The sequence below is a fragment of the Capra hircus genome, chromosome 3 (genome assembly GCF_001704415.2).
Source record: "Capra hircus breed San Clemente chromosome 3, ASM170441v1, whole genome shotgun sequence".
In the NCBI taxonomy this organism is placed as follows: domain Eukaryota; kingdom Metazoa; phylum Chordata; class Mammalia; order Artiodactyla; family Bovidae; genus Capra; species Capra hircus.
The window spans coordinates 91,034,470-91,046,543 of NC_030810.1; the positions used below are offsets into that span (position 1 = coordinate 91,034,470).

Below are 12,074 nucleotides of genomic sequence, written 5' to 3' on the forward strand. Positions count from 1 at the left end.
AAATTAAAGATTTATATAAGATTAAAATCTCACACAGACTACTGAACATATATCCTCATCTAAAAATTATTATAAAAGGACAGAAAGTGAAAGTGTTAGTCACTCAGTCATGTCTGACTCTTTGCAACCCCATGGACTATAGCCTGCCAGAATCCTCTGTTCTTGGAATTCTCCAGGCAAGAATACTGGAGTGAGTAGCCATTCTCTTCTCCAGGGGATCTTCCTGACCGAGGGACTGAACCGAGTTCTCCTGTATTGCAGGCAGATTCTTTACTGAACCACCAAGGAAGCCCCTATTAAAGGACAAGAGGAAATCAAATCCTTCTCTTCCAACTCCTGCAGGAAGAGAATTCAATTCTTAGCAATCTGTTCAATTTAGTATAGCCACATGGTTCTCCAACAAAAATTCTGAGTGACCATGTGGTACTGTTGATCGAATCTTTTCTGATGTTCTTTTGCAAGTTGTTTCTGCATGCTAAGGTTTATAAACTGTGGACTTTTTTTTTTTTTAATCTTTAATTCTTACATGCGTTCCCAAACATGAACCCCCCTCCCACCTCTCTCCCCATAACATCTCTCTGGGTCATCAAACTGTGGACTTTTGATAGACACATTGAGGAATGAGGATTACTGCCTTTAGAAACACGCCTGCTGGCATAGGTCCTGTACTAGATCTGACTGCCTCTACTGTTGCTTGTTTCATGGAATTTTTCTTTCTTTCTTTCTTTTTTTTTTTTTTTGAGGAGGAGGAGGAAAAAGAGGCAAGCAGAGAATGAAGCATGATAAGGGGGAAGGTGAGATGAAACCAACTTACAGAAACAAAGTATCTAAAATGCCATATTAACTTTTAAAAATAACTTACCTACTGCTGCTGTCTCTTGGTTCAGTGGTGGGGGAAAATTGGTCAGGGTAGTCAGTGTTAAAGAATCATGTGAACTGTAATGAGGAAAGAGGGTTGTAGAGGATTTTGACAGGGAAGAACAAGGTAAAACACTTCCATCTTGCTTCTGAGGTAAATCAAAAGACATCTTAGAATGAGCACTACTTGGAGACAATGATGAAAAATAAGGATCTTCTACTAAAGACATATAAGAATGCTCATTAAAAGCACCACAGACATGCTGCTTTGCATTAGCAGCATTGCACGTTTGATGCTTAGAGTCATGTGATGGTGAAAAATTCAGTTCTGCTGAAGAAACATGCATCACTTTTTGAGCCTGATCAACACAACAATTGTGTGGTTGAGATTCCAAATAAAAATTTCCCTTTATGTCCAACTCTTTGCTGTCTCTCTGTTGCATCAATTCAAAGGGAGTTGATTTGGTCCGCAGTATTGGCACCTTTAAATTAGAATATCTTCCTGCTGCATTTACAGGTTTAGATTTAGGATATGCTCCAAACAAAATGGAACTCAAGTCCAAACTTTGATGCTTCTGAAGAGGCTCCCCAGCTATTGGGAATACCTTTGTCTCCCATTTCATGGTTGTGTCAGCATTTTTATTACAACCACAGTTCAGTTCCAAAAACTCTAAAGAACTGCTCTGTTTAGCAGGGTGCATGTCTAACCCTTCCTTTTCATTTATTTCAGAAGTCCTGAGGTCAAAGGAAGAAGCTTCTGCACTTTTCACCCTTATCCTTCCTTTGCTCTGTTGGTTCATCACTTTTGCTTCTTTTATGTTGCTGAAACAGAAAGAAAGGGATGATGATACCATATTCCAAAAAGGCCTCTTCCCATATCCTCTTCTCAGCATCACGATGAGATATAAACATGAGATATTCCTCCCAGACACAATTAGACAACATTGTATGTGTAAAACTATACTTACCTTTTTGGTAAATTAGGAGAATAAGATTTTGCTTTTATGTTGGGATTTTGCTCAAAAACTGAGTCCTTTGCTTGAATCTTCAAGAGAAGTGAGAGATTGATTTTTAGTGAAGCGATGGTCATGATAGATTTTAACATTCATAAAATGGAAAAGTTATTTCTCAGAAAATATAAAGATTTAAAATAATTCATGAAAGAATCATATGAGTTTCCAAAATATTGAATGCAGCAAGAACTTGTTCACACACTGAGATCAAAAGGATCAAAATAAAAGATTAAATAGTGTTATGGAGATTAAGAAGGATTTGCTTAGCATCATCTTTCATATGTGAAAGTTTTAAAATGTTGTTTACTTAAAATACAACTTTATTCTCAAAAACATTGTACTTTCAGAAATTTCATCATCTCAGCTTTTTATGTTATGTCCTCATGCTTGCTCCATCTTTTTCTTCCTTACTGTGCTCCAGCTATACCAGTTTTCTTGCCATTCCTTAAGTATACCAAATTCATTTCCAATTCAAAGCTTTTACTATTCTTTCTGATTGAAATACCCTTGCTCAATACATTTTGCATGGTTGGTTCTTTCTTAAGTGATTATTCTCTGCTTAAATGTCACCTACGTAAGGAAACCTTCCCTGACCACTCAACCTAAAATCACACTCCCACCCACCTGCGCAAACACTCTCAATCTTTATTTTCTTCATAGCAATTATCACATTATGAAATTTGTTACTGTGACTCATGGAATCCAAGCTACCAGCAATTGTAAAAAATATCCTGCCTTTGGAGCTATTTAAATTTGTTTTCTAAAACTCAGCAGTGATAAGATTCCACTTATAATGGGTTTAATTGTGACTCTCAAAAAGATATGTTGAAATCTAATCCCTGAAATCTGTGAATGTGACTTTATTTGGAAATAGGATTTTTGCAAATGTAATCTAAGATGAGATCATATTGGATTATAGTGGGCCTTAATACAATGACTTGTGTCCTTATAAGAAGAGAAAGCACAGGGAGAATATGGTGCAATGATGGAGACAGAGGCTGGGGCGATGTATCTGCAAGCCAAAGAACACCAAGGACTTCTGGAAACACCAGGAAATAGGGATAGGCAAGGGAGATTCTTCCCCCAGAGCTCTGAGAGACCGTGGCCTTGGTGACACCTTGGCTTTAGACTTTGTGACTCCAGAACTGTGAGTTTTAAGCCCCCCTTGGTTTATAGTACTTGTTACAGCCTAGTAAACTGATACAGATGATTTAATACTCCACTTTTATTAATGAATAGAACAATCAGAAGATCAACAAAGAAATAGAGGGCAGACTTGGATAATCACGTAAACTGATATGAACTAACAAATGCTTATAGAACACTCTACCCAGCAACACAGACATTTTTCTCAAACATTTATGGAATGTTCTCTAGGACAGACCATATATTAGTCCACAAAACAAGCTTTAATAAATTTAAAAAAAGAGAAGTCATACAGAGTATCTTTTTCAATTAGAATGGATTGAGACTAGAAATGAATAACAGAGGAAAAACTGGAAAAGTCACACATATGTATAAATTAAACTAGGTTAAACAACTAGCAGGTCAAAGGAGAAATCACAATAGAAATGAGAGAATGCTTAGAAATAAATGAAAATACATCATACCAAAATATACGGAATACAGTGAAAGCAGTTCTTAGAGGTAAAAAAAGATTACAGCAGAGATAAATGAAATAGAGACTAAGAAAACAATGGAGAAAACCAACAAAACCAAAATTTGATCCTTTGAAAAGATCAGTAAAAATTCACAAACCTTTAACTAGATGGACAAAGGAAAAAAGAGAAGACTAAACTTGCTAAAATCTCAAATTACAGAAATAAAAGTGGGGACATTATGCCCAACTTCATAGAAATGAAAAATATACATAATAGGAACAATTGTATGCCAACAAATTGTATAACCTGGATTAAGTGGACAAATTCCTGAAATACTTGATCAACCAAAACTGACTCAGAAAGAAATGCAAAATCTGAATAGACTTACAACTGGTGAGTAGACTGAATCAGTAATCAAATATTTTCCCAACAAAGAAAAGTCCAGGATCAGCTTCACTGGTGAATTCTACCAAACATTTAAGGAAGAATAAACACCTGCACAAACTCTTCCTAAAAATTGACTGACAGTGCCAAGTCGATGACCCTATAAGAACAGTAAATCCCTGTTACCAAAACTAGACAAAGATGCTACAAGCAAAAGAAAGCCTCAGACCAATATTCTTCATGAATATTGATGCAAAGTCCTCAATAAAATACTAGCAAACTGAATTCAGTGTAGGAAAAGAATTATACCCCTTGACCAACTGGGATTTAAGACATAAGAAATCAATGTAACATATCATAAGAGAATTAAAGGGAAGAAATCCACGTGATCATATCAATTGATGCAGAAAATTTTGACAAATTCTTGATAAAAATACTCTAATAAACTGGGAATTTAAGGGAACTTCCTCAATATGATAAAGGCCATATATGAAAAACCTACAGCTAATATCATACTCAATGGTGAAAGATTAAAAGCTTTCTCCCAAGATCAGGCATATGACAAGGATGCCAATTTTTACCACTTTTAGTCAACATAATACTGGAGGGTCTAGCAAGAGCAATTAGGTGCACACACACAAAAAAAAAAGCTATCAAAATGGAAAAGAAGTAAGCAAAGTTATCTTCATTCGCAGATGACATGATTTTATATGTGGAAGGATTACACACACACACACACACACAATTGCAAGACCTAATAAACCAATTCAGAAAAGTTGCAGAATATACAGTCAACACACAAAAACCAGTTGCATTACTATAAAGTAACAATAAACAATCTGAAAAGAAAATTAGAAAAGCAATTAGCATCAAAAATATACATACTAAAGAATAAATTTAACCAAAGAAATGAAAGACTTATACGCTGAAAACTACAAAGCATTGCTGACAAAACAAAGGGGAGACAATCTATGTTCATGAAGTGGATGATATTATTATTGTTACAATACCATTACCCAAAGGAATCTACAGATTCAGCGCAATCCCTATCAAAATGATGCCTTTGCAGAAATAGAAAACCTCATCTTAAAATTCATGCAGAATCTCAAGGGACTCTGGCTAGCTAAGACAATCTTGAAAAAGAAGAGCAAAGATGAAGGACTTAAACTTCTTGTTATCAAGAGGTACTACAAACAGTAATAAAACAATAAAGTTTTAATAAAACTTATGTAATAAGTTTTACAATATGTAAAACTTACCAATAAAACAATATGGTACTGACATTGAACAGCCATACAGATTAATGGAATAAAATAGAGAGCCTAACAGTAAACTCTGGAGAAGGCAGTGGCACCCCACTCCAGCACTCTTGCCTGGAAAATCCCATGGATGGAGGAGCCTGGTAGGCTGCAGTCCATGGTGTCACAAGGAGTCGGACACGACTGAGCGACTTCACTTTCACTTTTCACTTTCATGCATTGGAGAAGGACATGGCAACCCACTGCAGTGTTCTTGCCTGGAGAATCCCAGGGACGGGGGAGCCTGGTGGGCTGCCGTCTATGGGGTCTCACAGAGTCAGACACGACTGAAGCGACTCAGCAGCAGCAGCAGCAGCAACAGCACAGTAAACTCACAGAAAGAGCAATTGATTGTTTAAAATATTTATTTGGCTATGTTGGGTCTTATTTGTGACATGCAGGATCTTTGGTGTCTGTTGAAGTATGTGAGATCTAGTTCCCTGACCAGGGATTGAACCTGGGTTCCCTGCATCAAGAATGTGGAGTCTTAGCCACTGGACCACCAGGGAAATCAATGAGCAATTGATTTTTGATGAGGTTGCCTAGAGCATTCAATGGAGAAGAGACAGCCTTTTCAACAAATGATGCTGGGAAAACTGGGCATCTACATGCAAAAAAAATGTTGGATTCTTGCAGTATATACAAAGATTAACTCAAAATGGATCAAATACCTAAACATAAGAGCTAAAACTAAAACTCTTAGAAGAAAACAGAAAGCTTCATGGCATTGGGTCTGGCAATGATTTCATATATATGACACCAAAGGCACTATCAACAAAACAAAAAAAGACAAATTGGATTTTATGAAAATTAAAAAGTTATATGCATCAAAGGGCAAAATCAACAGAGTAAAAGGGCAACACATATATCTGATAAGGATTAATATTCAGAATATTTAGAGAACTTTTTTTAAATATAAATTTATTTATTTTAATTGGAGGTTAATTACTTTACAATATTGTATAGGTTTTGCCATACATCAACATGAATCCGCCACAGGTATACACGTGTTCCCCATTCTGAACCCCTCTCTCTCCTCCCTCCCCATAGAGAACCTCTAAGACTCAAAAACAACCAACTCAAAAATGGGAAAAAGACACAAAAACAGATATATGGACAATAGAAAAGAATAGAGAGCCCAGAAATAAACCCACACACCTACAGTCAATTAATTTTCAACAAAAGAGGCAAGAATATACAATGGAGAAAAACAGTCTCTTCAGCAAGTTGTGGTGGAAAAGTTGGACAGCTGAATGTAAAACAATGAAATTAGAACACACCCTCATATCATACACAAAAATAAACTCAAATGGCTTAAAGACTTTAAGATACGATACCATAAAATTTTTACTTTTTAATTTTCATAAAATCCAAAGAAGGATAAAAATCCTAGAAGAGAATTCTCTAACATAAATTGTACCAATGTTTTCTTAGGTCAGTCTCCCAAGGCAATAGAATAAAAGCTAATATAAACAAATGGAACCCAATCAAACTAACAAGCTTTTGCACAGCAAAGGAAACCATAAACAAACAAAAAGACACTAGGGACTAGGAAAAAATATTTGCAAATGATACAACCAACAAGGGATTAATTTCCAAAATACACAAACAGCTCATACAACTCAATGACAAAAAAACCAAACAATCTAATCGAAAAAATGGGCAGAAAACCTAAATAGACATTTCTCCAAAGATACACAGGTGGCCAAAACGCATATGAAAAAATGCTCATTATTGCTAATTATTAGAGAAATGCAAATCAAAACTATGAGGTACTACCTCACACCAGTCTGAATGACCATTAAGTCTACAAATAAATACTGGATAGGGTAGGGAGAAAAGGGAGCCCTCTTACACTGTTGGTGGGAATGTAAATTGGTGCAGTCACCATGGAAAACAGTATGGAGGATCCTCAAAAAACTAAAGTCATAAAATCCAGCAATCCCACTCCTGGGCATATATCCAGACAAAACTATAATTCAAAAACTTAAAAAGAAAGTTGTTTTCAACAAATAAAGAAGAAAATATGCATGCACCCTTATGTTCATAGCAGCACAATTTATAATAGCTAAGATATGGAAGCTATTTAAATGTCCATCAACAGATGAATAGATAAAGAAGATGTGAGATATATATATATTTATATTTTAATACATATGTGCGTGTGTGTGTGTGTGTGTGTGTGTATATGTTAGTTGTTTAGTTGTTAAGTTGTGTTCAACTCTTTGCAACCCCATAGACTAGAGCCTGGCAGGCTCCTCTGTCACGATCCCTGGGTCAGGAAGACTCCCTGGATAAGGAAATGGCAACCGACTCCAGTATTCTTGCCTGGGAAATCCCATGGGCATAGGAGCCTGGCAGGCTACAGTCCATGGGGTCACAAAAGAATTGGACACAACTTAGTGACTAAACAACAACAATAATTTTTTATTATATAGATTTAAGGTGCTATAAACTTTGCTCTCAGCACTCCTGGAGCTCTGTGTGACAAATCTCAATATATGGTATTTTCGTATTTTTATTCAGTTCAATGTGTTTTTCAGAAATTTCTCTTTAAACTTCCTTTTTGGAGTCAATGGATTTTTTCGAAGTCTTACGTGGTTTCCAAGTACTTGGTTCTTTTCTTGTTATTTTTCTGTTATCAACTTTGATTTTCATTCCATAGACCTCAGAGAATACATTCTATATGATATCAATTCTTTATATTTTTGAGATTGTTTAATGGCCCAGGATGTGATCCACCTTGGTATATGTTCAATCAGGACTTGAAAAAAATGTATATTCTTGTGTTGTTGGGTGGAGACTCCTATAAATATCAATTTGATCCTGTTAGTTGGTGGTGGTGGTGGTGTTAAGTTCTCACATATTCTTGCACAGTTCTTGCTGAGTTCTATAAATTTTGAGAGAGGGGTATTGAAGTCTCCAAATATAACTGTGGATTTTTCTATTGCTCCTTTTAATCCTATCAGTTTTTGCTTCACATATCTTGCAGGTCTGGTCCATACACACTTAGGATTGTTAAATACGTCTTATTGGTGGATTGACCCTTTTATCATTATACAGTATCCCTTCATTTCTGTGGGATAATAACTTTATTCTGAGGTCTCTCTGTTATTAATATAGTTACTCTTGCTTTCCCTTTATTCATGTTTACACGATATATATTTTTCTAATCCTTTATTTTAAACCAACCTATATATTTGAAATGTAGTTCTTACAAACAGCATATAGTTGGGTCATGTTTTCAATACACTCTGCCAATCTGTCTGTTAATTGGTATATTTGTATTACTTACTTTCAGTGTAATTATTAATGTGGTAGAGCTTGTCTCCAACTTTATCTATTGTTTTCTGTTTGTTCTCCATTTCTCATTTCTTTTTCCTGCCTTTTTCTCTTTCCTGCATATTTAGAATTTCATTTTGATTTACCTATAATGTTTTTTAAAATATATCTTTGTACAGAGGAGTGGCTGTAGTAATTACACCATATATTCATGACTTATCAAAGTCTGTAAGTGTTACTGTTTTACTAATTCAATACAGAAGCCTTACCTCCCTTTACGTGTCTAACCCTTCCTTTTTTGTAATGCAATTGTCTTAAATATTTCTTCTAATACATTTAGAACCATATCAGCATTATAATTTTCGCTTCAATCATTAAATGATTTAGAAAAATCAAGAGAAAAAAGAAAACCTATTATATTTAACCATGTTGCTTACCATATTATTTTTCCTTTCCTTTCTATTTAGAAAAATTCCTTTGCCATTTTTTTAGGGTAGGTCTATCTACTGGCAACAAATCCCCTTAGGTTTTCTTCACCTGAGACTGTCTTGATTTCCCCTTCATTCTTGAAGGATATTTTTTACTGGATGTAGATGTTGACAAGCTTTTTTCCTTCAGCGCTTGTAAAATACTGTGCCACTTCCTTCTGACCCCCATGTTTTCTGATGACGTATTAATTTTCATTCTAATTGTTTCTCCCCTTCAGTTAATATCATTTTTCTTTGGCTGCTTCCTAGAATTTTTGTATTTAGTTTTCTGAAGTTTACTTATGATGAGAATTTCAGTACTTTTTTAGACTTGCCTTTTTTCTCCTTTCCTCCTTGGACATCAATGACATTAATGCTAGGGGTTTTGTTATTGTCACTTAGTTTCCTAAAGCTCTATATTTTATTTTTATTTTATTTTTTAGTCTATTTTATTTCTATTGCTCAAATTGGGCAGTTTCTATTGTTTTGTCTTTCAATTCATTGATTCTTCCCTTGTGTCCTGTACTGTGTTGTTAAATCCATCTACTGAGCTGTTTTGTTTCCATTACCATTATTTTTCAACTGTAAAATTCCTTTTTGGTTCTTCTTTATATCTTCTCTTTCTTTGCAAGGTCTTTATATTTCTTTGCTGAGACTTTTTATTCTTTCATTTGTTTTAACCATGCCTGTAATTGCTCGCTGAAGCATTTTAATCATGGCTGCTTTAGAATCTTTGTCAGATAATCCTTACATCTCTGTCATCTTAGTGTTGTCATCTGTTGATTGTCTTTTACTCATTTGGTTTGAGATCCTCCTGGTTCTTGGTATGACAGATGATTTTTCACATGAAGTCTAGACGTTTTTGTATTGTTATATTATTCTCTTTTAACTGGGTAGCTTTTAAAACCCCATTCTGACAGGGGAAAGAAGAAGGGTGGGGGCGCTACCTCATTACTGCTTTGCCATTGCCAAGTGGATTCAATCCCCACCAGTTTTCTCACAGTCTCTGTTAACACCTGAAGGGAGACACCACGGGAGAGGCTCTCCAGGTGGTCTCTAGTGACACCATGGTCTGGGTGGTCTCATTACTGCTGGATGATGTTGAAAGTCCTGAGTCTCCGCTAGGCCTCTTCTGACACCCCATCAGTGGAGAGACGTTGGGGAACCAGGTTACTGCCAGGTAGAAACTCAGGCTCCCCACCTGGTTTCCACTGACACTGCAGGGGAACCTCATTTCAGGCCAGTGGAAATAAAACTCCTAGCTCTTTACTTGACTTTTTCTTGTTTTAAATGATTGTATATTTTTCTTTGTTAGAATGATCACAAGAATGACACATAACACTGGCCCTCTGATAGAGAGAGTATTTATAGCTGACCTGTTGTCCTTCTCTGTATTACCATTTTTGTGAGGATAGAAATCTAGGCTCTCCACTTCTTTGTTGGCATAGGTGGGGTTGGGGGCCGGTTTTTTCTTTGGTGTTGACTGAAGTAAAATACTTAGTATCTTAAAGTTTTCTAGTTTGCTCAACTGCCCCTTTCCTGGTTCTTTGACTGGAGAGAGCAGGATTCTGTTGGGTTTTTGTTGTCTGCTCTGTTGGCACTTCCAATTTGTTGATTTCTTCAGTTCCAAATCTGTGATATATGAAGAAAAAGAAAACTCAAGGAACTCACCTTTATGTCATTCCTTGAGTCCCAGTGTTCCTAGATGGTCTGTCTCCTCTCCATCTTTCAGAGTCTTCTTATATTTATTTTATATGTATGTTGTCCAGGGTTTCTAGTCATATTTAGTGGAAAGAATAGGGGAAAGTATATCTACTTGATATTCCCAGAAACAGAAGTCCTCCTTGGCTGATGTTAATCAATTCCTTCTGTGGGAGGTTGAACCATATTCCTATGTTCCTATTTATTGACTAAGGGCACACTCCAAACAACTCAACTGTCTGGAGCCATGGGCTATATCTGAGTACTGACATTTGCTAGAACCTAAAATATTGAACCACATACTCCAGCAGCATGTTAGGAGAATATTCTTTGTTCAAGAAGGTTTTATTCGAAGAGCAAGGATATGACTGTATCACCATGTCAAAGGAGAAGATCCATGTTATCATTCTATAAATGCAAAGATATACAGTTGATAGATTTCAACATTCTTTCTGAAAAAAATTCTTAATAAAATAGAAGTCAGTTAATACTTCCTTTAAACAATTAAAAGATATATCTCAGACTTCCCTGGTGGTCCAGAAGAATTTGCCTGCCAATGCAGGAAACACAGGTTCAATCCCTGGTCTGGAGCAATCTCACATGCCATGGGGCAACTGAGCCCTTGCGCCACAACTACTGAGCCCATACTCTAAAGCCCGCAAGCTGCAACTATGAAGCCCATGCACCTAGAGCCCACGCTCCGCAACAAGGGAAGCCACCACAGTGAGAAGCTTGCACACCGCAACAGAGAGTGGCCCCCACTTGCCACAACTAGAGAAAGCCCTCACACAGCAGTGAAGACCCAGCACAGCCAAAAAAGATAATAAAATAAACAAATAAAATACCTCCAATCAAACCAACACGACAGTTAGTAGTAAAACGTGAGAATCTCTTCCATTAAAATTAGGTCATGCAATCACTTCTGTTATTTAAGCTTGTTTTGGGAGTACTAGCCAATGAAGTAGGCATGAACAGGATATAAGTAACAATGTCTGGCAACTATATTCTCGTTTTCATCTCCTTCTCCTACACTTTTTCTTCAGAGCTGACATTCACTATAGGATTGCATAGTTCATTCTCTAGCCTCAATAGTTTTTAAATTTTTTTTCACTCCAAATGCTTACTCATTCAAGTGATAAGAGTTGTGAGAGTCACATCTTATATACTTTGTATTCCTAATACTGTGAAAACAATAGGTACTCAGTGAATATTTTCAGATGCATAATACAAAATGTAGTGTTAAAATTTTAATTAATTTGTATATATTACATACACCCTGGAAGGTCAATCAGTAATTTTGTCTTATTAAGGTTTGTTCAGAATCTAATAATTCATGATTCCATAGTAAATATTTGACATCAATTTTTGTGATGAGCTCAAAATAACATATCTAGAATGCTCAATATTTTTCAATTAGAATTTGGTCAAATCATAATTGTTTTTATACCCAACATTTTCAGCTAAGAATCC

General features: G+C 35.9%; 1 protein-coding gene across 1 annotated transcript in view; it reads right to left on the reverse strand.

The window, feature by feature from the left end:
- The window catches only part of PTPN22 (protein tyrosine phosphatase, non-receptor type 22), a 58,745-nt gene that overhangs the window by 17,032 nt on the left and 29,639 nt on the right, over window positions 1-12,074 (reverse strand). The window contains exons 12-13 of the mRNA XM_013962523.2: window positions 1,827-1,903; window positions 863-1,680 (exon numbers count right to left, since the gene is read on the reverse strand). Coding sequence (XP_013817977.1) covers window positions 863-1,680; window positions 1,827-1,903 — 895 coding nt within the window. The remainder of the gene's footprint in view (window positions 1-862; window positions 1,681-1,826; window positions 1,904-12,074) is intronic.